Below are 26,599 nucleotides of genomic sequence, written 5' to 3'. Positions count from 1 at the left end.
TTATACGAGGCACAGAGAAATCAAATTTTTTATCTCTTGTCACATGGCTGAACAGAAATTTGAGCCCATGTTATTTTATGTGAAGACTCTTGTTCTTTCCACATTATCACTATGAATCAGAAGAATACATAAAGAGTATATTATGAGATAACAAAAATAGATAGTTGCAGGTTATATAATATATAGAAAGGAATAAAGATGAGAAAACTAAGATAACAATGATAACATCAGAACAGATGATATTTAACAAGACATTTTAATTTGTTGATGAACTAAAACAAGGAGTTTTGGAGAGGGATGATAACACTGACAGTTTGGTAGCATTATCTTGAGAAAAAGAAGAAAAAATCCTAATTATCCTAATTAGATGCAATGAGGAAGGGTGATGAAGAGTGATTTTTAATGTAATTCATTTAGTAGTAAAGTTGTTACACTAGACCTACCCTATGAAACTATTGCCACTAAATAAAATTAATGATGTAGTTGACTAAAACAGGCTTTCTCTGTTATTTTCTTATATCATTTCCTAATAAGTACATCCCCCCCAGTTTTACAGATTTTTTTTTCAGTTCACTGTGAATTTTTAAAATCAAGAATTTTGCTTCCCAACCATTACTTTTTCAAATAGGAAATAGTTTCTAAATTATTTTTATTTGCATGTATAATATAAAATATTATTATTTTTTTAGAAAATAAAGATACCTAATAAAATAGTATATCCATAAAAATCATAAAGGCTCTAAATTAATTTTGGGGAAGTGGAGATTTCATCAACTTCTTCAAAATCTATTTATCTATCTTTCAAACTTTTTATAATAAATCACTTGAAAATGATTGGATTGATAAAACAAAAAGTCTGGTTATTAAAAATGTAAAATTATTGGGTATCAAGAGTTGCTTAAAGTGCTTATTTATAGAATTTAAAGGGGAAGTCTTATGGTATAGCAATTCGTATTGATTATATATCTGGATACCTACATATGGCAATATGCAAATATTAATGAAAAATTCCATTTAGAATTTTAAAAAAATATTCAAGTATTGGAAGGGAGAAAAATTCAATTTACCAATTAGGCTAACTTAAGTAATATATATATTACATGTGTTTATATATATGTGTGTGTATATGTATATATCTATGTATAGATATATACACACACATATATATATGACCAAAGTAAATAAAATATTTAGGTGTATCATAATGGCATTTCTGCTTTTAGCATTGTACTTAAGATGCTAGAAGTTTGTCTTAGAAGAAAAATATTTAACAAATTCTCACTTATAATACTTTTATAGAATAATATTGATTACAAAACATCTTAGTAATGTTTTTCATTGGCAATTTCTTTAATTTTTTTTTTTCTTCTTGAGCACTTTATAAGATTGGGTACACTGTGATAGTCTATAAAAGATCATTCTTCTCCAAATAAATACATAAATTTCCTATTCAGTTCTGTTGTTAAAAGCAGAGTGATTTCAGAAAGTAAATAAGATTGGATGGGTGCTTTTATACATTTTTTTTAAACAAGAAAAATGTAAAACTAAAAGTGAAAATGTATGAGTGAGAAAACTAATGTTTTAAGCCAAGACCAGAGAAAGTTACTTTTTTTTTTTCTTTATTGTAAAGATCACATGAGGAGGTTTGAATATCATTTGAATTTCTTTTGTCCCTATGTAATGATTTATTTACTGACATTTTTTTCCTTGACATACCATATATCCACCACTGTAAAAATTATGTAAAAAGTGGCATTCCTTTTTTTCATTCAGATATTTTTTTCAGGGCCTTTGCTTTTGACAAAGCAAAAAAACGATGTCATTGGTTCCCTTTCAATAGCATGTCAAATGGAGTGAGAAAGAAGCATGACCATGAATTTGATCTGTATGAAAATAAAGGTAACTTGATTCTCCTTAAATTTTCATCCAAAATCACACGTTTTTAAAATTTTAATTGACCTAAGGGATCATCTTATATAATCTCAAAATTAAAAAAAATTAAGAAAACCTAGCCTGAGACTTCTGAGATTGCTAATTTGTTGGTAGAAAAAATTGAGTTGTTTCCCAATTTCCTGTTCATTGTTCTTTCTGCTGTGCTTACCTGTTTCTCAGAAGTTGAATTCAAAACTTCCTTATAAAAATGATTAAGGTTATGTTCACATATTACCAACAGATCAGTACTTCATTAGTATCTCCCCTCAAAATAACTTAAAAGCTGATTCTTCATAATTGATCAGATTCATTATGCTGTCAGTTAAATAATTAAGAGGTGCAGTTAGGTACCTCAGTGGATAGAGTGCCAGGCAATGGAGTCAGGAAGACTCATCTTGCTGAATTCAAATTCAGCCTCAGGTATTACATAGCTGTGTGACCCTGAGAAAGTCATTTAACCCTGTTTGCCTCAGTTCCTCATCTTTAAAATGAGCTGGAAAAGGCAATGAGAAACCACCCCCCAGTCTCTTTGCCAAGAAGATCCCAACTGGGTCACAGAGTTGGACATGATTGAAAAATGACTCAACAATAAATAATTAAGAGGCACTAAATGATTCATAACCATTTTAGTTAGGGTTTCTTTGGTTGGAGAGATTGCCTGACTATTCTTCTGAGAGTAATTGTGACTTATTTCTCAAAATAATTTTGTATGCACTACCAAAGATAGCCTAGAAAGTCTCCAAGATTCAGTATTTTCAATAAAATGAGACTAGTAACACCTATTCCTCTTGCTTTTCAGGTTTGAAAAAGGTATGAAAGTGCTATATGTCATACAGTTTTAAAATGTGTTTATTATTTCAAACAAATTAAATTGTAAATTTCATGAAACGATGTTGGCAACAACTGTAACTTGGCTACCTGATTTCAAAATTACTGTGATTAGACCCTTTCTATATAAGAAAGATTCAGGAGGAGATTACAATTTCTCTAGTTAATTACATAAAACTAAATAGGGAAATTAAAAACTTTTATGTTTAAAATAGTGGCTTAAAGATAAAATATTTCATTAATGTTCAATTAAAATGACATTTGATGGTATAATTATATATGTAAATATTTATAATTATATAGTCAATCAAATGGCTAATTCTGAGATCTTAGTGTTGTGGAAATTTATTATAAATCTCTACATGACAGATTTTTGGTTTGGTCAAATATATATAATATAGGTGCTAAGTATTTGAAGACAATTCCCCAAAGTGGGTGAAATAAGTAATCTCTCTTTCAAACCATAGACTTGGTTTTGCATCTGGCATGCTCTAACCACACTGTGTAGTCACCTTACAGAATAGCAGAAAAATATAACTCTCATCAGCTCATTAGTAAAATGAATAGTATTTCATTTCCTGGGAAAAGACGTCAGAAAATTTAGGAAAGCTTCCTTTCCCTTGTACAAAGTTTAAAATGCAGTGAATAATAGAAAGCCAGCATATATGGCATTCATTTTTAAATATCAAAATGTTTTAATAACACTAATATAAAGTGTTGAATACTATTGTAACATGATTCATTATTAAGAAAATTCAAATGGGTCAAAATATATCCCTGAAACATAACTACAAATGATGAAAAAGCTATATCATAAGATTAAAAGGTATTCTAATCTATATGCTTATTTTGAATTTTAAGCTGTGATTGCAAATCACCCAATGTAAAGTTTTAAAAAAGTTTTTTATACTTTAATTTATATTTCTTTATTTTGAACTAATATTTTTGTGAATCACGAATTTAAATTATTTTAACTACTATAGTAAAAAAAAACTTATTATAGCTTTGATAGAGAGATTTGAGGAAAATGAGAATGTTCTGTATTTAAAAAAAGCTTTTCTTAATTGAATGCTTAAGTAAACTTAAAAAGCAAAATCTAGTTCAATATATTCCATCAATTTTGATATCTAGACAGAATATGGAGAATATTAACTAGTTTCTTTTTTTCAAGACATGATTTAAATGGTAAATAACCAAAGAATATTAATTATATCAATAATATTTCATATTGATTAAAATCATCAGAACTATGGTTTATAAAATATAAGTCTCTTATTTTTGACTTTTATTAATGACAATGAATAGTGCACAATCACTGAAAATGAAACCTTTAAAGAAATTATATGAATGCTTAATAAAACCTGTTAGGACAGTGATATTTTTTTAGTTGTGTTAATGTATATGTATAAATTGTATATTCACTTTGATTATTTTCCCCATCATTGGCTAGATACTGATATGGGTAGTAATACTGAATTTATATTAATAAAATATTCTCTGGTTATGGAATGTTTTTTCTATAAATTTGTATACATACTACTCCATGAAGTAGGAAACAAAAGTGACTTATACCAAAAGGGTCAAAACTTACTTCAGGTGGTCCATAACACTTTTGAGTAGTTTGACTGACTGACCAGAATAAAGTAAAAATGAGAAATAATTTAAAAAATAAAAATATAGTAGAATGTACTTAATATTAATATTAATATGTGGTTTTTCTAAGTCACTATGTGGTCTGTTTGGGAGCCACATATTGAGTAAGATTTAATGGTCCCTGTTTCTGTTTGAATTTGACATCAGTCTCTTACACATTTAATAAGATTACACTTCCAAAAACACATACATATTTGTGTATATGTAATGAATTCTGCTATTTTTGCTTTAATTTGCAAGTTAAGCCCACAAGGACAGGAAAAAATCCCAGTTCAATATTTATAAAACAATTTAGATAAGAATAAAACACATATACAAATAACTCATTCATTTATGTAAATTAGAGGCTCTATCGTTCCTTAGTTTAAAATTGATGTTAAAATTAACAATTTCAGTAATACCATTACTTTTTTTAATACCCTTAGAAACTTTTAGGGAACAATACTTCTGAATGCTTTTGTGGAATCATTATATTAGAACTTTTTCTGTTAATTGAAATCATATATAAGGCTGTGCTAATTACTTACAGGTTTGAATGAAATTTTAATTTTCATCTTTAAAAAGTAAAGCATATGTTTCTCATGGTTTTAATATTTTCTCTGCTTTCTTCTAATAGACTACATTAGAAACTGTATCATTGGTAAAGGAGGAAGCTACAAGGGAACCATATCTATAACTAAGAGTGGTATCAAATGCCAGCCATGGAATTCGATGATACCACATGAACACGGGTAAGAATAACACAAAGAAATAATAATCTAAACCACTTTTTAAAAAAAAGCTAATTTAAGAAAATAAGTCATTTAAGCAGGTTTTAGTACACTTCCATCATAATAAAAATCATTGAATCAGCTTATATGTGTGTATATGTGCACATAGTTGACTTTTCCTTTGTCAAATATTTCATATTTGCTAATTTATCCCTAAAGATTTAGTGTAATAATTTCAGTGGTCTCCTATTTTATAATTGTTTTTATTCTGCATATTGATTATTTATGACTATATATATATATATATATTATGAAAAAGCATAACTGATACAAGCTATCCTTATAAACTGATGCTGACATAGTGCAATGTGTATAATTTGGAGAGTGAGGTGAAACTGGATTTTTCTACTAAATCCCTTTTCTGGTTTTATCTGTGGCCTACTGACTTCAAACATTGCAAAAACTTTTTTTTGGAAGAGAAACAATAGGAATCAGGTTTAGATTCAGAGAAACTCAGGGAATCTAATGAGTGTGCTCTGTGGTTTACTGGACACAAATGTTTATTGTTTCCTCCCTGATAATCTCCTTAGTCATGACTGCCATCAAATGCAAGGGTAGGGAGGGTATTATAATCTACCTCTTGATGGAAATACTTGACTATTAATTTTTGAAGATTACACTGTAGTGCCTTCCATTTAAAGATGTGTAGGAGTTAAGGACAGATTTAATACTGTATGTGGTTAAAGCTTGACAAACATAAGTCCCTAGTAACTCTTAAATAGCTAATAACTCCTAAGATTTAGAGAATTTTCCAAGATTAATCTCAGATGTCAATTTCATTAAATAAGAAGATAATTTGTATTATATCTGCAAAATATAATGGATAAGAATTAGACTTATTTCAATATAAAATGCTATCAATGCCATTAATAAGAAAAATGGCATTATTAATAGTCTATCCTAGTTCCTAATCCATCTATACTTTCACACTAACAATTCAGTATTCTATATTTACTATGTATTTAACTTATATTGTGGCACTGACCATAGAAAAAAGCAAAGGTAACTGGTGACCAACACAAGAAGAGGGTACTCATGGCCTTGTTCTTATTAACATAGTACTTTGGAGTTAACCAGCTGCAACATTTCAGTATCAGAGATTTACAACTGCTATTCTAAATAAGTAATTTAAAAATCAAAATGACATTTGGTTTTTCCTAGAACATAGTGCTGTACTTGAATTAAAATAAAAGGAAAATAATTTGGCTTCGTCTTCTCAAAGATTAGCTTGCTTTCACTATCTGCATTAGGAGGATAAAATACCATTGCAGAAAATGATGTAAGTTATCCATGAACAAAGAAATAACATTAGAAATTGATCCTTCCATAGTGCCAGGATGTGCATTGGACTCAACAGAGGTCTTATTTCAACCCCAATAATCTCTGATGGTGAGGTATCACAGAACTAGAGGGATGGATTTGTAATAGATCTTCCTGGGAACTGACTATAAAGTCCAATCGTTGCTTTATCAACTAACTTTTCATTGTGATAGAAAGCCTTACTACAGAGAGACTTTCATATATATATATATATATATATATATATATATATATATATATATATATATATATATATATATATATATATATATATATATATATATATATATATATATATATATATATATATATATATATATATATATATATATATATATATATATATATATATATATATATATATATATATATATATATATATATATGTTGCAAGCTCCCTATGCTTACACTATTTTAGGAAGAAATGACCTTCATCCACTAGTTGTTCTTTTGGAGTGTGGTATACAAAAATAAAGTGAAGTGCTTGATTCTTGGACCATATTATAGGAATAATAGAGTAAGGACTATGCCCTTGGCTGAAGTAATGGTATATTGTTGACTACTTAAATTGAAATACTTTATAAATAGACTTAATGGCATCATGATGATGGATGGTTAAATGAATAGAAAAGATAAACTGGAAAATCAAGTGATCTAGGAATATAGATCTAGTTTCTTTACTTGCTGTTCAATATCTTCATAAATGAATGTATAAAAATAATAATTGCATCCATATAAGATATTCAGAGAAGAAAATTCAGGACAGCATTTTGAAGTTTTGAGCCAAATTAAAAAAATAAATTTGAGGACTTAATTTCAGATAATTGTTTAGCCACATCCCCCCACCCCTCCCTTAAAAACTTTCATAGAATCAAAGTCAGAGAAAATGTTCAAATTTTGTCTGTATTCTTAAGTATCTGTGTGAAGTCTCTTCTCTGTCTTCTTTTCCTTATCTGTAAAGTAAGGAGTATGGACTAGATAATGTCAAGATCCTTTCTAGGTCAAATTCTATGCCCTAGGACGTCATGAATAGGGGTAGTGACTCTAGTATACTACAATCCATAGCAGAAACTCTCACATAGGAAATGCTCCATAAATACAAAGTGAACAAATGAATTGTATTCAAAACTTCATAATGTGAACAAATTGAGTACAACATAATGGGGAAGGGGAAGAAATAAGAATTTATATAACACCTACTTAAGCGTCCAGCATTGTGCTAAGCACTTTATAATGATCATCTGATTTGATCCTCACAACACCTCTGTGAAGTATGATGACCATGACCATTTTACAGTTGAGGAAACTGAGGCAAACAGAGGTTAAATGACTTGCTCATTGTCTGAGGCCACATCTGAATTCAGTTTTTCCTGACTCTAGGTTCTACACTATATCCACTGAGCCATCTAACTGTCTACAATGTGACCAAATACCAAGATAAAAACAAAAAACAGCTCTGAACTTTCAGCTCAGATTAAACATAGGAAACATCAATACAACAACTTAGCACAGTGGCAGGAACAAAATAGTGCTCAATAAATAACTTAATTTAACTTCTTATTAATCTTATTAATAACTAGAATTCATCTAACAATATACGTTTTGCAAAGTCCAGTACATGTATTAATTATCTCATTGTGTTTTCATAACAGCCTTGGGAGCTAGGAACTATTTAACATAAAGAATTAAATAGGGAGTTGTCCCTATTTAATATAAGAGGAAACTGTGACAGACAGATATTAAGTGATTTGTCCAGGTATACACAGTTACTGTTACTGAAGTAGGATGTGAATTCAGTTCCTCCCCCTCCAGATCCAGTGCTCTATCAACTATATTAGCAGTCAGTCTTGAAGATCCAGTGCAACAGAAAGACAGAAAGTGAACCAAAAGAGAATTTTTTGATCTTGATTTCCTGGAAAACTTTTGATTGAATATTTTTAAAATTTCATTTTTAAATTATACAACAAAGCAAGCATTTCCATAATACAGTATAATAAAACACAAGAAATTGTAAATCTACTATGTTAATGCCAATATTATAATAATGAACTAACTTTTAATTTTCTCCCCATTTTCTACATACAGAAAAAATTGTTCTATTTCTTTTCCTACTATTCTCTTCCCTTCTACACTTATGTACATTTATATTTGTGACCATCTTTCTCTCCAAATCTGTATGGATTAAATTGGGATGATGAAATAGAACAAAAATGATTTTAAAATACTAATTTTTATTTATTTACTTCTACTTAGCATTTAATAAGATGTACCCTGTTTTACACAACCTGATCCACAGAATTACCATGCTAGAAATGCTTTCATAGATAAGCCTAACTCCATGATTTTACTGATAAGGAAACTAGCCCACAGATTGGTTAAGCAATGCTTCTACACATTACAAGTTAGCAGCAGAGGAGACCCCAATACTCCATTGCATTTATCTGATCCTATCAAAGATTGGCATGATCCATTATTTACAGAAAGAATAAGAATAATATATGGATTCCAAAAGTCTTGGTGCAGTTTTGATCTGCTCAACCTGAAAGCTGCACCAGGACTTTTGGGAAATCACATTGCATTTCTTGCTACAAAAGAACTACTAAAGCATTTAAAGTAAAAATGTTTATACATTATTTTTAGAATATACAACTCCTATCCAAAAGGCAGTATATCTATATGTAAACTCACTTATTGCTAAGTCATTTGCTATTTCCTTACTTTTTTAGAAATTCTTGTTAATGTGTCTATTTTAGAATGCAGTCGGTATGAGAAAAGACACTGCCTTTTTTTCAATTATAGTATTTATACACATGTGTATATGTGTATGTCACTAAATGTTTGTGGAGGCTATTGTCATGGTGAAAAGTTGGAAGAAAGGTCAGAAAGGCACATATATGGTTCAATTCTAGTAATGCCCAATCATAAAATGAAGAAATTCCTGACTTTTGTTAAAAGAATAACCTAAACTAATTTTAGGGTGATGGAATTAACTTTCAGATAACAGTATAAAGAAATTGAAAAATAAAACAAACAAATCATACGAAGATTCAGAATTATATAGAAACTGAGATTATTTTCTCACATTGATAGCAAGAAACTTAATAGGGTAAGAAGCAGTATAGCATAGTGGATAAATAGCCTGACCAGAGGTCTTCCTGACCTAGGTTTGTCTCATCTGTGACACATAATAGCTAAGTGACTCTAGGCAAGTTACAGTTTTTCAATGGTGTAGATAGCTACTTAAAACTTTGTTACAGAGAAATATCAATGTGCACTAGTAGAAGGTATTTTCTCATCTGCCATTTTTTTTTTTATAACAATGAAGTGAAAGGTTCAGTCTGTCTTTTTGCATTCTGCTACCCTTCCTCCCATCAAAATTCAGAAGCATGGCATATAAGAATTATGAATTACTCCCTGTTTTAGTGTGAAATTTTCTGAAGAATAAGAATCCTGTGATAAGTTGAATTCCATAAACTAAAAATGAGGAGAAAATGTAGAATGCAAAAAAGGAACCAAATTCTTGGAAAATAGAACCAGTGAGGAACTTCTAAAAGTATTAACCTGGAAAAGTGACTGTGTTTAAAAGGCTGTGACTCAGAACAATTATAAGGAATTTCTTTCATTACACGACAGGGAGACTAAAGGAGCTCTGAGTCTCTTATGACTACAGGTTTATAATCCTACATGTATGTGTGTTTTACAAAAATACAGTTATATATCATTATATGTGATGTAGATAGATGCATTGGTATAAAGACATAATTATGAAGTACATACATGTTTACAGCCAGTAATGTATAATAACAACAATAATAATAATGATAGCTAGCATTTAAATAAGAATTTGACAAGTGTTTTCATGTCTCAACTTTTTGAAGTATGAATTATTATTATCTACATTTTATGAATGAGGAAACTGAAGCTGAGTGTGGACAAGTGACGTTTTCAGGATCATATAGTAAGTACCTGACACAGTCCAACTCAGGGCTTCCTAAGTCCATGCCCACCAGTCTATCTACAAAGCATTTAGCTTCCCTGTATCCCTGATTTCATTAGTGAAGTCGTTTCCTCATTTAGAATTTCTTATGTCAATGAAATAGATATTATTATTAATTTAAAAGGAAGAATAATAATTCACATGGTGTAAATACTTGAAGAATTACGAAGTTCTTTCCATATAACAACCTTGTGAGATGCACAGACTTAGAGAAACATGGATTTAGAATTCTTAACTCTTCATTTTACTAGTGAGGAAACCAAAACCAAGAAAGATTAAAGATCATATGGCTATATGTATTTATCATATGTGTATATATATTTATATATATGCACACACTGATACACATACTAAAAATCCCTTAAGAACCAGTGGTATAAATTTAAAGTGAACTACTATGTCATAGATTCAAACTTTCTAATAAATGAAGCACATTAGTATGCTAAATTTTCATTAACATCACCGCTTTTTTGTTTTTTGCATATTTAAAATAAAGGTGATATGAGGGTATGAATTTTTATATAAAGATATTTTGTACATGGTATATTTTAAAAGATAGATTTCCTACAAAGTTGAATATAAGTGACTATTGGAATGAATGACTTTGACCTTAACTTATAGAGTTTCTGAAGATACAAATTTTATTGATGACTTATTTAATGCTCTGCTGCAAATTTTTAAATTATAAAAGGTCATTTAGTAATTGCTATGTTCATTGGTTTCACAACAGAGAAAAGAATGTTGATCTCATTCTTGAGTGGGCAAAGCCTTAAAAATATCAGATCATAATTTTTTTTTTTTTCCTAAGTAAGAAATAGGTTTCTAGGTCTTATTAAAAAAAAATTCTCAATTTCATAAAACAGCATTGATGAAAACTATATTATTATATAAAAACATGTTGAATTTTAATAATATAGCTTTACTTCCTTATAGCCCTGGTTAATATATTTTACTTGTGAAAAAAAAACTGTTTTGAAAAGAAATATAAAAATATATATTTTTCATACATATTAGTTTGTGTTTAGAAAATAGTTCACAAGGATAAGCAAAATGGAATTTTAAAATTCCCTGGCTGCACAATGTTTGCCACAAAAATTTCCCTGAGGTTTCTTGCTCTCTCTCCTACTCTTGCTTGCACTCTCTAGTCCTCCTTCTCTTGTTCTTGCTTTCACTCTCATTCTCTTTTCTTCCCTCACTGTTTCCTTCTCTTCTTAATTTTTGTCTTTTCCTCTCTTCTACTCTCTTCCCATCCTTTCCCCCTCCCAAACTGTAATGTCATTAATTCTTATAATTATTTTCCTTCCAGAAAAAAAAAAAAAAACACACACACACAAAAAAAAATCCCATGCAAACCTCAAACGGGGTCACAAAGAATCAAACATGAGTGAAAATACTGAACCATATCCCCAAATTAGACATCAGCAGCATGAATTAGCTTCAGCACAGGAACAGCAAACAGTTATTCTATCTTGAGCCTGTTGAGCAGAATTTAGGATTCTGTCAGAATCATTTAAAGAATTACTTCTCTTTTCCTTCTTCTGCACCCCTCCCTCCTCCTTCCTCCTTTCTCTCTGTCTCTTTCACACACATACATACATATGTTTTAGTAATATTGCTATCCTTGTAATTCAAATCATGAAAGTTTCATGTGGATATAATGTGACAACAGTATAGCAAAAGAAAAAAAAAGTAAAGCTTGAGCATTTTTCTGATTTGATTAAAACAAAGAAAGGAAGAATGTAATAATTTTCTTCAAATTGATGGGTGGGTTCATAAGAAATAACCCTTCACCTAGTGAATAATAGAGCAACATTTGCTATAAGATTTGCATGCTCTTATACTGTAATGATTATCATTTTAAAACTAGCTTTTTGCCTTCGAGCTATCGGGGTAAAGACCTACAGGAAAATTATTGTCGAAATCCTCGAGGGGAAGAAGGAGGACCATGGTGTTTCACAAGCAATCCAGAGGTACGCCATGAAGTCTGTGACATTCCTCAGTGTTCAGAAGGTAAATTAACAACATTAATGCATGATGGGATACTCTTTCCCTTTAGTGTGGAAATCTAACCTTTGTGACTGTTAATAAAAACTAATCAAATTACCAAGGAAAATGGGCATTAGAAGTGAAGTCTTGTTTATATGTAATTAATTTAGAGATTAATTTTTTAAAGAATTGTTAAGTATGGAAGGAATATAGTTCTAGTTTGAATGCAAAATAATGAACATGGTTCTCTCCTGCAGGTGGCAATAGGAGCTGGATGAGTTAAACCCCACAGAGAGAGCCTTGAGGTAGCTTCAGGAATCCCTTCAGGGGGAATACAGGAGAGGGAGAAACTCTCTCTTTCATTCAGGGGTATGCACATGTGCGCACACACATTGCTCCTCCTTGCTTCGGCCCCTTCCTTACAATTCCCAAAGGGGCAGGTTAGGGAGTAGACCTGTTAGTCGTGTATCAATTCCACTCACCAGACAGCTGCTTCTGTGGAAGCTTTGTCCTAGAAGACACCGGAGAAGAATATAGGATTGGGACAATGCAAGCCTTTTTACTCTGTGTGCTTTGGAGGACTTGGTATTGTGCTTTACTGGACATATGGGAAGCACTGAGCACAACGCAGAATATTATCTGAGAGGTTACAGTAGTGGTTCCCAAGCTTTCTTGACTGAAGGCACCCAAAATCCTTTTTTTTTTTTTTTTTTTTTTTTTTAAACCTCCTTCCGCAGCATAAATGGGCATTGTCCATACTATTGCAGTGGAAAACTGAATGGCTCACAAGATGGAAGAATAATTTCAGCATTGTCTGTGGTTTTATTTACTTAGGTAAATCTGGCTGCTAAATAGCTGAAACCATGACTTTTGTCAGAAATTCGACTTTTTAAAACATACATTCAAAACATGAATTCTGTTGTATTAGGAATTCAATGTTTCATTGTTGTTGTTTTTTTAAAGTACTCAGGGGTTTACTGGAATAGTGCCCATGTTTTCAAGCAAGATATTTCATTAGTTTGCTATGAACCAAAGTCCTTATTTGACAGTTTTCCTCCACATGAATTCATTTGATATTAGGATGATTTTCATTACTATCATTGTTGGTTAATTGTTATAGAGTAATTTTTTTTTATTGTTCATTGATTTAAAGTTAATTTAACTTTGTGCTAGAGCCAGTTCCATTTTTGCTTTGTAAACTATCACTTTCCATTTCATATCACATTTTGTTCATTATAACTTTCTCCATGTTTTCTTCAAAAAAAAAATAAACTTGTCTTTGGTAACTATGAACAAGTCTGTTTTGTATGAACAAGGGTATAACAAAGCATTTGAAGTCAATTTACACACAGGAGAGAAGTTCCTATTTTTAGAGGGTCTCCATTGCTACAGTTTATGTGGAAAAGTTCTGCGCTGTCCCCCAAATCTACTGACTTCAGTCAGATGACTGACTGGCTGGCTGATTAACTGAATGACTATCATAGACTGTGAGACGGGAAGTGAAACAAAGAACACTTTTCCAGCTTCCCTTATCTTATTAGTCTATGAACTTTTCGTCTCTGAATTGTCTGGATTCATTCCTACTCAGAAAAGAAGGCTTAAAATTAGAAATCAGAGGAAAAGCAAAGCTAAGAGGGGACCCTACTTCCCTTTCCATCCCACCCCCATATCACTGCAGTGTATAATCACATTACTTGGATATTATTTTAAATATGAAATGGAAACCTAATAGAGTATTTGGGAGCTTGGACTAATTATCTTTATAGAGTAATTTGATAGCTTGAGAACTATTTAGTGGTTATTTGAATTAATGTTATAATAAACCATGTTTTAAGAGGATTATAATACAGTTCCAACTACAAAAGTATATTCTGACTTATTTCTATGAAAAAAATAAAAACTTAGAGATAGATATTATTTAGAATTTATTTAGCAGTAGAGAAGAAAACCTGCAAATCAAAAACTCTTAAGTAGAAGATATATTGGGTCTTCTACTCACATATTCATATCATTATTATTATTATTAATAAAATGGGACCAGTACAAAAATATCTGTTGCTCATGTTGTAATTTGTAGGATAGTTAGCTCATCATTTAAAATATAAAGTTTGTATTTGTTTCTATGTTGCATGGATTAGCCACCATCATGAAAATACTTGTGATCTAGTTCTCATTTCTAGTAAGGAGCCTCTTGGAATTTAGCAAAACTGGTCCCCATAGCAGATATATTATCTGAGAGGTTATAGTAAGTGGTTTGCAAGCTTTCTTGATTGAAAGCACCCAAAATACATTTTTTAAAAATCTCCTCCTATAGCATAAATGGACATTGTCCATACTATTGCAGTGGAAAACTGAATGGCTCACAAGATGGAAAAATAAGCATTTCAGCATTGTCTGTGGTTTTATTTACTTAGGTAAATCTGGCTGCTAAATAGGTGGAACCATGACTTTTGTCAGAAATTCGACTTTTTCGACAACAACAGATGTTGTTGGGACCATAATTGAAGCCTTTCATCTTATTAAGACCTACCCAAGCTTATTTTTTATGGTATAGTCTTTTATGGTATAGACAAAATGACTTTCATGTCATGGTGAAGCATCACTTTCCATTAATGTCTGGAATAAATGATTTGACACAGCATTTACAATTTTTTAACTTCTACGAAGATAGTGACTAATCCATAATAGATTGCTAAAAGTTGTTAGAAATTAAGTGAAATTTGTTACAAATTAGGTATTTAACACTAGATGCCCATTACTCTTTTCTTTGAAAAGTGGATCTTTCACCTATAAGTTCTATTAATTGAAATTAATAGAAACATTTGTTTTCTCAGAGCATTAAGAACTAAGTTACATATGATGTAATGAAAACACCTTAATAGACAAATTTTTACACAGAACACTCAATGTAGAAAATAACTAAAGATTAAAAAGTTAAACCATAAGCTGATTACAATATTTAAAATTTCAAATGAAAAATTCTCATTATCTGTTCTTTACAATATTATAGAAGTTCCCCCATCAATGAACTGATCCTTATTATATATGTTCATTCAATTAAGTCATTCATTTACAGAAAGAAATAAGTTAATTTTCTTTATGTCTGATGTTTGTGAAGTGATATTAATAATTCAGAAGAAGAGAGAAATTGGCTTTATATACATACATGTCACAATGACTTCTGTTTATCTGAAGATATTCTTTCCTAGCACATTATAATAAACTTTAGTAAAGGGATTCAAAATAGCATAGGCATAGTTACAGAATATTTACAAATCATTCTTTTAGTGTATAAATGAATATCATCTATGTTTTTACATTGGACAACTTAAGGAACATAAAACAAATCTGTTCATTTTTCATTTATTGCTGCCATCAGAAAGATGTTACAGCTGCATCAGACTTAATGGGCTTATTTTTTATGCTTTATGTTCATCATTTAGGTTAGGTCTTTTCTTACCAAAGGAAAGCTACTTAAAAACAGGACATTTTATTTGGCTTGTGATTATGTGGCTGAATACAATATTTTATTTTGATCTTTTAAAGTGAATGATTCATTCTAGCTGATATAGAAAATAATACAGAATTTATTGAAGTCTTTAAATAGAATGCTAAAATAAGTGGAGGACCAGTAGCAAAGTGAGAAAGGGCCATATTTATCCTTTTCAGTGTGATAGAACTATTGTCAGCTGCTGGAGTCCTTCAGCAGGGAGTCCTTTTAGAAAAGTATTTTTTGCTGCTGGTGCTACACCATTCCTGGCAAATTTGATTGAGATCTTGGAATTCTGAAAAGTGTGCATGGACATGGAATGGGGAAGAAAAGATACTCCTTGGTTTATTCTTTTCTCATTTTCTTGCCGTGCATTGAAGGTGGTCCTCCTGTACCTTGACTAGAAACATGAGTTAGGGCAAAAGATTCCTGAAGCACCAAAAAATTAAATTTACTACTCTTGGGTAAGATGCTTAAGCCATTTCCCCTTTTTCTTCCTGTTTTTCCCCTCCTTGACTTAGCCAGGTAAGTATCTAACAGAGCGCCCTTGTCACTAGAAAGGGAAGAGGGGAATAAAATGCTGAAGGATTTGATTGATTACATGTAAAACTGAATTTTTTGATCATTGGTTGAAGTATTTTTTCCTAGAAGCCCCTGAGTTATTCCACGCCCACTCTCTGGGAGGAGATCTCCTGTCTCAACTCAATCTCTTGGCCGCCAGCTCTGACCTAGAGACTCTTCTCAACTTGCTCAATGTTGCTTCTTTTATCCTCCCAGAGAATGGGCGTGGAATAACTCAGGGGCTTCTGGGAAAAAATACTTCAACCAATGAACTTGCTCCTCCCAAGCATGTAAGCTCCTCCCCAGAAGTTCCAAGGAGTAAAACTCCCAGAAAAGGCCAGAACTAGAGAATTGTTAAGTACTGACTTAGCACTTAGTAAGAACCTAATATCTCTTTATCTCATTAGCACTTAGTAAGAACCTAACAGATATCAATGTGAAAATGATCAGTGTAGAGGATATAGGTCAATCCAAATCCCTTCTAGCCCCTTTCATTTGCATAGTAAGTACTTGGAAAATTTAGGGCTTCTCATCTTATGAATGAAGAAAAGTCAATCAGTGCTTTGTCTTGGTGTAGAGATTAGTCAACAATGAAAGAAATCAAAAGTGGGAAAACAAAGTAATGATGTGTTTATACCTGAAACATTATTATAATAAAATGTTCAGTAAAAGCTCATATATTCCTGAATTTAACCTTCTAGTTTTATCTGTTTATCACTGGGGCAGATTAAATTTGAAGATGGTCCAGTTCTCTTAAGCTTAATATCAGAAGACACCAAATTTACCCTGAAATAATAGCAGTAGCATCCAAGCAAATTATACAATAATTACAAACTAATTTCCAGGAAAGATAAGCATTGATGTTTTTCTTCTGTATGTTATATCATAGCATCATTTAATCATTTGAAGAATCCCATGTTCAGTTAAGAAATGCTAAAGATAAAAGACCAGAATAAAGTGAGTCTAGAGTTCTCAGCATAACATTTGTGAAGCAAGTTTATTGTCTAAAATAGTCATATTTGTTTATAGGATAAAGTCTTTATGAACAGAAATTATTTCATCATCAGTCTTTCTTTCTATCACAAGCACCTAGCACAATGTCTTGACATATAACAAGTGAATAATAAATGTTGGTTAGCTGGCAGATTCAGTTTGTACCTTTAAAGAGGAGAAAGTACAACAAATTAAATATAAGACAATTTCTATTATGTGATTTTATAATAGCAATTATGTACAATATCTACATGTAAGAAAAATTTAAGAGAAATCCTATTTTAGTCAGCATTATTAATAAAATTTGTGGATTAATTGGGATGTTTAAATATGTCTGTTGGATAAAACATAGTTTCTGACATAAGATAGTATTCTGACTTCCTAGATTGGTTGGTTACCTTCCTGTGATCTCTATTTTGGGTGTCTGGCTTTTATTTTATTATAACCTATTAGATCATTATAGGGTGAATAACTTGCTCTGTTAGTAACTTGGTACAGAAAATGGTTTTAGGGCTTCTGGGAAAAAAGTAATCCCTGGGAGATGTTTAAAATCTTCTAGGTGCTTTTTGCATGGTGATTAAATTCTGATTTTGTTCTTGATCTGCTTGAAACAACCAAATCTTAGATAGCTAGTACATCACATTCAGAGTAATCTGACACTCTCCTAAATATGTTTTAAATTTAAGGTTTTAAATTCAATTTTTCAATACATCATCTCCTATTACATCATTCTAAGCTGGCTGAAGGGATATTTTTACACTAAGCTTAAAAACAATAATTTTATAACATCCTATGCTAGAATACTGTATTAAAATATCATTTTTTAAAAATTTCATGATTGAAAAGATTGATATTTTAATACAGCAGTGGTGTCCTTTTTAGTGCTGTCTTAGGCTACTAACATGCTAATATTTACTTTTGTTTTTGGTAGTTGAGTGTATGACTTGCAATGGGGAAAGTTACCGAGGTCCCATGGATCATACTGAATCAGGCAAGATATGTCAGCGCTGGGATCACCAGACACCACACCGACACAAATTCTTACCAGAGAGGTAAACATGTCTCCTGATTTTGTGTTGGCTCTACTTTTGAAAGTTCTCTTTTAATCACCAGTTCAAACCCTTCTACATTCCCACTTTGGGGATGATGTAGACTGTACCAGTGGCCCAATAAACAGAATCTTTCCCTTAGTATGTATGATACTTTTGACACAGTTTTTAGGACCATCAGAGTTCTGGGAAAAAGAATTCATGATGAGGACATAATTACAGAGTTATGATTCCATCTACACTAAGTCAAGCCCCCAGTGGTTGGAATTGTCACCATCAGGGTAGTTCTAAGGACAAAGAATGGACTCAAATAGGGTATACTAGAACATCTGCATGACTTATTTCTTTAACTCTTGCATATCTTGAGGGAAGGGAGAGGTATAGAAGAGGAAGATTCATTAACAATGCTGTAAATCTAAACTATGGGAGCAAATAATAAATTGGCTATTACTACTAACTATTGGCCTTTAAATGCATTTCTAAAGCAGATAGTGTTATACAATGAAAGGATTGTTAAATTTAGAGTCAGAAAAATTGAGTTTAAATCCCAAGTTTGCAACTTATTACTTAAATGATCTTGGGCAAGTTACATTCTCTTGGAGTTTGGTTTTCTTTTTATGGATTAAAGGACTTCTGAAATATTTTTCAAATTCTACATCCAAAATGTAGATCCCATGAAATAAGATGCTTTCTTTTTAATGTGCCTTTTCCAAGGCACATATATTATTTTTAAAATAAATTTTATAATTACAACTTTTTTTTTTGACAGTACATATACATGGGTAATTTTTTACAACATTATCCTTTGCACTCATTTTTGCTCCGAATTTTCCCCTCCTTCCCTCCACCCCCTCTCCTAGATGGCAGACAGTCCCATACATGTTAAATATGTTATAGTATATCCTAGATACAATATATGAGTCACATATATTATTAACATAAACTGTATCTCTACAGGTGATGAGAAGCGAAGAATTAAAACAAATGCAAAATTAAAACATAGGGTATTCTGATGAATTAGTCAGATTGTGTATGTGAAAACTGTACAATGAAGGTAGATGCATCCAAACTCCCAACTTTCCCCCCCACAAGAAGTAGCTTGGGTGTGAATTATTTCTATTATTCATTTTATTTTGGCTTGAAATTTTATGTGTCTTTTTAAACAAGTCTTTTCAATTTTAAATATCTGAACAAAAATACAAACAAATAATTGTGAAGAAATTTCATTTCCCCTCTTATCTGGGGCATTTACTAAGACGTTTGTTTGATCCTTTTCTAATTAAACCCCTGCTTAAAAAATGGCACCTCTTTTTTTGGTAATACCTCAGGGAATATGGTAACAATTAAAATCAAGCAATGAATTCAGATTCTAATAAGTTAAATGTAGGAGAGAGCAATGTATAAGTATTTGCTTTTTTATTACTAGAATGATGAGGGCATGACCTAGAAATGTTCTTTTAGTGGAATAAAGCAGTCATTAATAATGGAGCTATTGAAACATAATTTTAATTTAAACTCAGTAAGATGTCTTACAGAAGGACCAGTTTTCTTAAAGAGCATTCTATGGCAGGTCTTGTTTATATAATCCATTTTTAATTGGATTCTATGTGATAGAGATTCGATTTTTGTCTCTGGTTCTGGGCCACTAGAAAGGCCTTAAATAATTAGCAGAGTTAACCGTACGTAACACCCCACACTCAATAGCATATTAATGTCAACCTCATGGTAGCAAATTCTAATAAGGCACAACTCCAATGAAATTTCTCTTTTCCTGGGTCACAGGAAAATCTTAGTTGAAAAACATTCCTTGAACAGAGGGTTGGGTGGTGTCTCCAGGCAGATTTACATGACACTTTTCTTGGTGTGGTTTGCAGATATCCTGACAAGGGCTTTGATGATAATTATTGCCGCAATCCTGATGGCAAGCCGAGGCCATGGTGCTATACTCTTGACCCTGACACCCCTTGGGAGTACTGTGCAATTAAAACATGTGGTGAGTTAGAGACAAATTTATTGCTTCCTTTTCCTCTTGAGGGCTGGGTATAAGTGGACAATTATCCATAGATAGGTTAGCAGCTCATTCCACCCATTCTTTGAATTTTACTGTTTTTTTCCCTATATCTTAAAAAGTTTTCATTACGTAGTCTTCACCCTTTTATATAGTATCATTCTTTCAAAGTACTTTAGCCATATAATTTCATAAGCAAAGTATGGAACCAGGTAATGTTCTTCATCATATCAAGAGGATGAACATATGGAGAGAAATTGAGGTTAACAGACATGTTCAAGGTTTCAGAGAAGTGAAAACTGAGACCTCTGTTTCTCTACTTCTAGTCCTGCACTCTTTCTGTTACAGAACATTTTCTCCCTGGAGAGAATCCATGTGCTGCCAATGCACCTTGGGCTCTCCCTTGATGAATGACATATATAGGAATTAATGATAATAAGCCTAATAGAAACTTCTAACACTCTCAATATACCACTAGCTAATCCTAACCTAGCTGTCTGCTCTCATCTGCAATTAGCACCACACAATTCCAGTTCAGTCTGCTTCTTTGTAGGTCTTTCCTTCAGTGTTCACAGTCTTTGCACAGGCTATTTCATAAGTCAGTTCAATTACAAAAAAAAGCATTCATTAGGTACTTATTGTGAACAAAATACTTTGTGCTAAGCATTGAAAACAGACAGCCTTAAATAAAAGTTTCTATACTTAGTTGGGAAGGTTGGGGGAAAAGGGGGTTGTGTAACCTCTACTGGAAATTAGAATAAAAGATAATTTTAGCAGGGAGAAATCATATAACAAACTCCTTTCTATTTTTGTTTCTTGCAATCACTCTTCTTGGCCCTGACCTACTGTCACTGATTAATTCTGCCAATTTGAGAAGATTAAATATCTGCTTTCTATAAGATGAGAGGCAGTAAATAGGCCAGCCTTAAAGTCAGAAGTTTTGAGTTCAAGTTCTGACTATGATACATAATAGCTGAGTCAGTCACCACTTATATTTCACAGATAAGCTGCCTATCAACATTAATAGAGGAAATTTCCATATCTTTGAAATTCTAAAGTGGATGAAAGAACAGATCTAAATACTTCTTTCTATCTACTGTGATTCCCACCTCTCAAAAACCCCCAGAAAAGTACTAACAAAATGGCATATATATATATGTATATATATATATATATGAATATACCCATGTATGCATTCACATAAATGCATATAACACTTACATAGTTGTTACTGGAATTAAGAGTAAGTTAAGGATTAATGTCTCTGAAGTCCCACTTCTAACCTTTATTCACTTTAAACTTTTCCCTCATACATCTCAACCCAACTTTTTCATCTCTTTGGGTACTGCAAAACTCCTGATTTATGTTGTCATTTTTTCAGTCCTGTCTGACTCTGTGATCCCATTTGAAGTTTTCTTCACAAAGGTGCTAGAGTAGTTTGGCATTTCTTTCTGTTTTACAGATGAGGAAACTGAGGCAAATAAAGTTAAATTATTTGCTCAGTGTCACATAGCTAGTAAATATCTGAAGTTAGATTTGAACTTACAAAGATAGTCTTTTTGACTTTCAGCTCTTCCAGTGTATCATATAGCTCTCCCTCCCAAAGCTACCCAGAAGTTCAGTCATTTTTTAGTCCTAAGTCATAGTGACCCCATTTGGGGATTTCATGGAACAGATACCAGAGTAGTTTATCCTTTCCTTCTCTAGCTCATTTCATAGATGAGAAATTGAGGCAAATAGGGTTAAATGAGTTACCTAGCATGAATTACTTTAGTAAGTATCTGAGGCCAGATTTAAACTCACATTATGAGTTTTCCTGACTTTCAATGGTACTCTTGATGGTACTCTTGATGAGAGAATCACCCATCACTCTATCTATTACACAATCTAGATGATCTATATTAAACAAATTTCCCTTAGTTCTGTAATGTTCTTCTCTAAAATATAATGTTCTCAAGGAACAGGTTTCTTGGGGAGCTTCTGGAGGCAGCTTTAGTTTCAGTTCAGTTCAATAATCACCTCGAATGCAGCCAGAAGCTAAAAGTTCAGATCCTTTATTGTCCCCTTCAAAATAGCTTGGTTAGCTTTCTTAGAGTCCTATCTCTCTCCTTGGTTCTGAGAGCTCTTGCCACTAGTCCTTTGTCTCTTCCACCTTCTGCCTCTAGCTCCCTGTGAATCCAAAGCCAGCACAAAGGTGGAATATGGAATGAATCTGACTCCGCCTCTGAGAGTGGGCTTGTGGGTCTGGCCCTGAGAGCTTCTTGCTTATATGCTGTACACTGAGTATACTCCAATCACTACATCACTAGGAAACCATTATTTGCTGTAGGATTAAATCAATACTAATGTAAATTTAACCACTGTCTCCTCAATTCCACTTAGTACCTTGTTTCAAGTTCTGGCCCATAACATCTCCTTTGTAGGATCAAATCAATCATACTGAACCATGCTAAATTAGATAATTATTGTCTCTATCAATTCCACTGTCTTAGTAGCTTATAAGAATCATAATGTAGTTCTTAATCTGTTTCAGAAAGAAAAAAAAAAAGTATTATGTCTATGTAATGTTCTTGGTGGTTTTCTGGTGATCTGGGGCAGCCTTTGTTTCAGTTGAGCAATCACCACAAGAATAGTCAGGTGTTAAAGTTCAAATCCTTTATTATCTTCTTCACAACCTAGTTTCCTTGCCTGGGGCCTGGGCTAGCTTTCTTGAGAGCCTTTCAGGAGTCTTGGTTTCAGTGGAAAAGTGAAAGAGGAGAGCCACCATGGTGCTGTGAGATGAAGTGAATGAATCTGGCTCTGCCTCCCTTCAGAGTCTGTGTCTGGCCCTTCTGAGTCTCTCTCCAAGCCCTTCTTAGTCTGTCTCCAAGCTCTTCTGAGTCTGTCTCTGGCTCTCCCTCTGTCTGAGTTTGTTGAAGCTTTATATGCTCTACACTGAGTATAAACCAATCATTATATCACTAGGAAACCATTATTTGTTGTAAGATTAAATCAATCATACTGTATTTAGAGAATTGTTAAGCACCATGCTAAATTAGATAACCATTGTCTCATCAATTTTACTGAGTTAGCACCTTGTAAGAATCTTTGTTTCAGGTTCAGTGTTCTGGCCCATAACAGGTCTACATACTTTATTATAGTTCTCTTCTCTTTTACAATAAGTGTATTAATTGGATCACTCTCTTCATCATCTTTCCATCTCCTGACTTTTGCTAAGATACTTCAACATTCACTGATCTTCCAAAACCTTAATCTATTGGTTTTCTCAGTTGCCTCAAATTCAATGACTGCTTTGTTCCACCTCATATTTACACAGAATGGTGCCTCCACATTACATACATTCTATTTCCATAATAAAAAAAATTGACATTCTTCTACATAATCATAATCTCCTATGAGTCCTTTTTCCCCCTCTCTTAGTTCTTATGAAATTTTTCTTTGACCTTATTTCAACCTCTAATTCTACTTTTTGCAGGAAGCCTTTTTCTGTTCCTGCAACTTATGCCTTTCCTGCAAGATTATTTTTAATTTACCCTATATACATAAATGTGTGTATATATTTATGAATATGTATATGTGTTTTCTGTGTACATTGTTTTCATGTTGTGTTCTCCATTAGAATGGGAGCAAAAATTCTCTTATTTCCAATTTCCACAATTTCTGTTACATTTCTTTTTCTTTTCTTTTCTTCTCTCTCTTTTTTTGCTGAGACAATTGGGATTAAGTCACTTGCTCAGGGCCACACAGCTAGGAAGTGTTAAGTGATGAAGATCAAATTTGAACTCAGGTCCTCCTGACTTCAGGACTGGTGCTCTATACACTACACCAACTAGCTACCCCTTCCTGTTACATTATAAATGTTTTCTAAATGAATGGTTGCTTCTCTTCCTTAGTATTTCTGTTGGCCACTATTAATGCTCTGATTTCCCCTTCTTCTGTCAATTTTTTTTCTTATAATTAACAAGTTCAACTTCACTGTGTCACTACTTTGAATTTTTTCCTTTTTTGTCCTGCCTCTATGTATCCCATGCCAAACTACATCCTTGAATTGCCATTTACATATTAGCCCTAAATCCTGAAGAACGTCATATAACTAAGTTGACTCTGTAGTACAGATTTATGGCATTTAACTTCACCTATAAATTCAATGTGGTGATACTCTCATTTCATTCCTCCCTAATTGATTCTATTCTCCCCACAGAAGCTATTTCAAACTTTAATTTCCCTTTGTAAGCTTCTTTATATGTTTTCAGCTGAGATTTCATTACTTTCCTAATGAGGTGGTCCTTTTTCCATTATAAGACTAACTCCTTCACATTCGCCATCTCATGGGCTGCTGCCTGCATCTCTACCCTACCTTCTTAGAAAATGCTATCTATGCTCATTGTCCTCATCCCCATTTGTAATCTGGTTTCAGTCTCATCATTCAACTGAGACTTCTCTCTTTAGTCATCAGTACTTAACATTCAAATGGTCCTGATATCTCATCTTTTGGGGCATTCCTGCAAAAGAGCAAATCACAACTTATTTATACCTGTGTAACCCTTGTCCATGTTCTTGTACAACGTTATTGTATAAAGTCCCAATCTTTCTCCCAGTATCTTGAGCATATTAATGGAGTACTCTGTCCACCTTTCATCCATCAACTCATGTGATGATCCCCTTTTCTCTTCCTGTCATACAATATGTCAATGACACCCTTTATTGCTGTTCTACATAGTTCTTCATTGGTCATATTTTGCAACCTTCTTATACTTACCATTGATCTTTGCATATGTTTATTTTCAGTTCCTTAGAGGCACTACTATACCCTGTCTTGTTGCCATTGAACAGTACCAGTAAAATATAATTATTGAAAAGATACACCTTTTCTTCCATGGAAAGAAGGGGGTCATTAAAGAAATAAGCAATTCCCAAATCAATTTTGTTCATTCTGCTCTTTCTTTCAACTTAGTGCCTGACTTTTTTGTTGGTCATTTGTATTGTCTATTCAAGATAAACATGTTATTGAACAAGTTCTCTGATATATCCATCTAAATGCATGTTAATATCGATTCAACTAACATTCTTCATTACCTTGTTTTTTTCCTCACTGTACTGTTAAGTCAAACTCCTCTGAATATGTAGAGAACTCTTCCAGGGGATTCTATACAGTTCTGTATGCTGTGATAATTTATGTTCTTCCCTAAATAAAGTGTCATCCATTGTCATATCAAAGTAGATTTCAGAAGTGGATCTGAATAGAATTCTATATACATATTTTTTTTTTAGGAAAAAGGTTTGAATTCTTTCAGCTATTGTGCTAGTATTTTTATGGGAAAATGATGCAATGAATATAGAGATCTTTTGACTTCTGGATTTAGTGGGAAAAATTTGGTTTAGATCGAGTGAAGAGGGATTCATCTTCAAACAGGAGAACTCAAGGTTAAGCAAACTAATGATTTAAGGAGAAAGTGTCAAAGCAAAAGATAAAAGAAGAAAGGGGAAAAGATGGAAATGCCTGGGGAGAGAAAATAAGTGAGCCTATCAAAGTGCTAAAAAAGTGAGGCATTAATTAGATGATAAGGAGACTCCAGAATTGAAGATAATCACAGAGAATCTGCCTTAGTTATTCTCCATGAGAGCTGACCATTAAAACAACTTTAATATGTAAGACAAGAATTTGAAAACCTTACTTTCAGCAAATGTGGAGAACAGGAAGAAATTTGCAATGATATAGTAATGACAACAATAATAGTAATAATTACAATAATATGAGCTAGCATCTATGTTGTGCTTCCAGGCTCATAAAATGCTTTACATATATTATTTCATTTGATCATTGAGACAACCCTGTGAGAAAGTTGCTACAATTCCTATTTTAGAGTTAGAAAACTGAGGCTGAAAGACTCTTCATGCACAAAGTTCAGTCTAGTCTCTGTTCTACAATACAGTGTAAAGGGGTAGGCAGAACATCATTCTCTTCTTCAAGTTATCAGGGAGAATGAAGTGTTCCCTAAAGTGCAAAAGAGT

The 26,599-nt window shown here is 32.3% G+C and overlaps 1 protein-coding gene across 6 annotated transcripts in view; it reads left to right on the top strand.

Annotated features, from left to right (window-relative positions):
* HGF (hepatocyte growth factor) overlaps window positions 1-26,599 on the top strand; it is a 108,217-nt gene that overhangs the window by 15,945 nt on the left and 65,673 nt on the right. For 3 of the 6 annotated variants that reach the window (XM_074268488.1, XM_074268489.1, XM_074268492.1), the window contains 5 exons: window positions 1,787-1,899; window positions 5,030-5,144; window positions 12,368-12,510; window positions 18,462-18,582; window positions 20,454-20,572. In XM_074268488.1, the coding sequence (XP_074124589.1) occupies window positions 1,787-1,899; window positions 5,030-5,144; window positions 12,368-12,510; window positions 18,462-18,582; window positions 20,454-20,572 (611 nt within the window). Of the gene's footprint in view, window positions 1-1,786; window positions 1,900-5,029; window positions 5,145-12,367; window positions 12,511-12,743; window positions 13,776-18,461; window positions 18,583-20,453; window positions 20,573-26,599 lie in introns of those variants that run through there. The other 3 variants (XM_074268494.1, XM_074268493.1, XM_074268491.1) reach the window with 2 other exon arrangements.

The sequence above is a fragment of the Sminthopsis crassicaudata genome, chromosome 5 (assembly GCF_048593235.1).
Source record: "Sminthopsis crassicaudata isolate SCR6 chromosome 5, ASM4859323v1, whole genome shotgun sequence".
NCBI classification, from domain to species: Eukaryota; Metazoa; Chordata; class Mammalia; order Dasyuromorphia; family Dasyuridae; genus Sminthopsis; species Sminthopsis crassicaudata.
The sequence above is the reverse complement of the archived record's forward strand: the minus strand, read 5'-3'. Positions and strand labels throughout refer to the sequence as shown.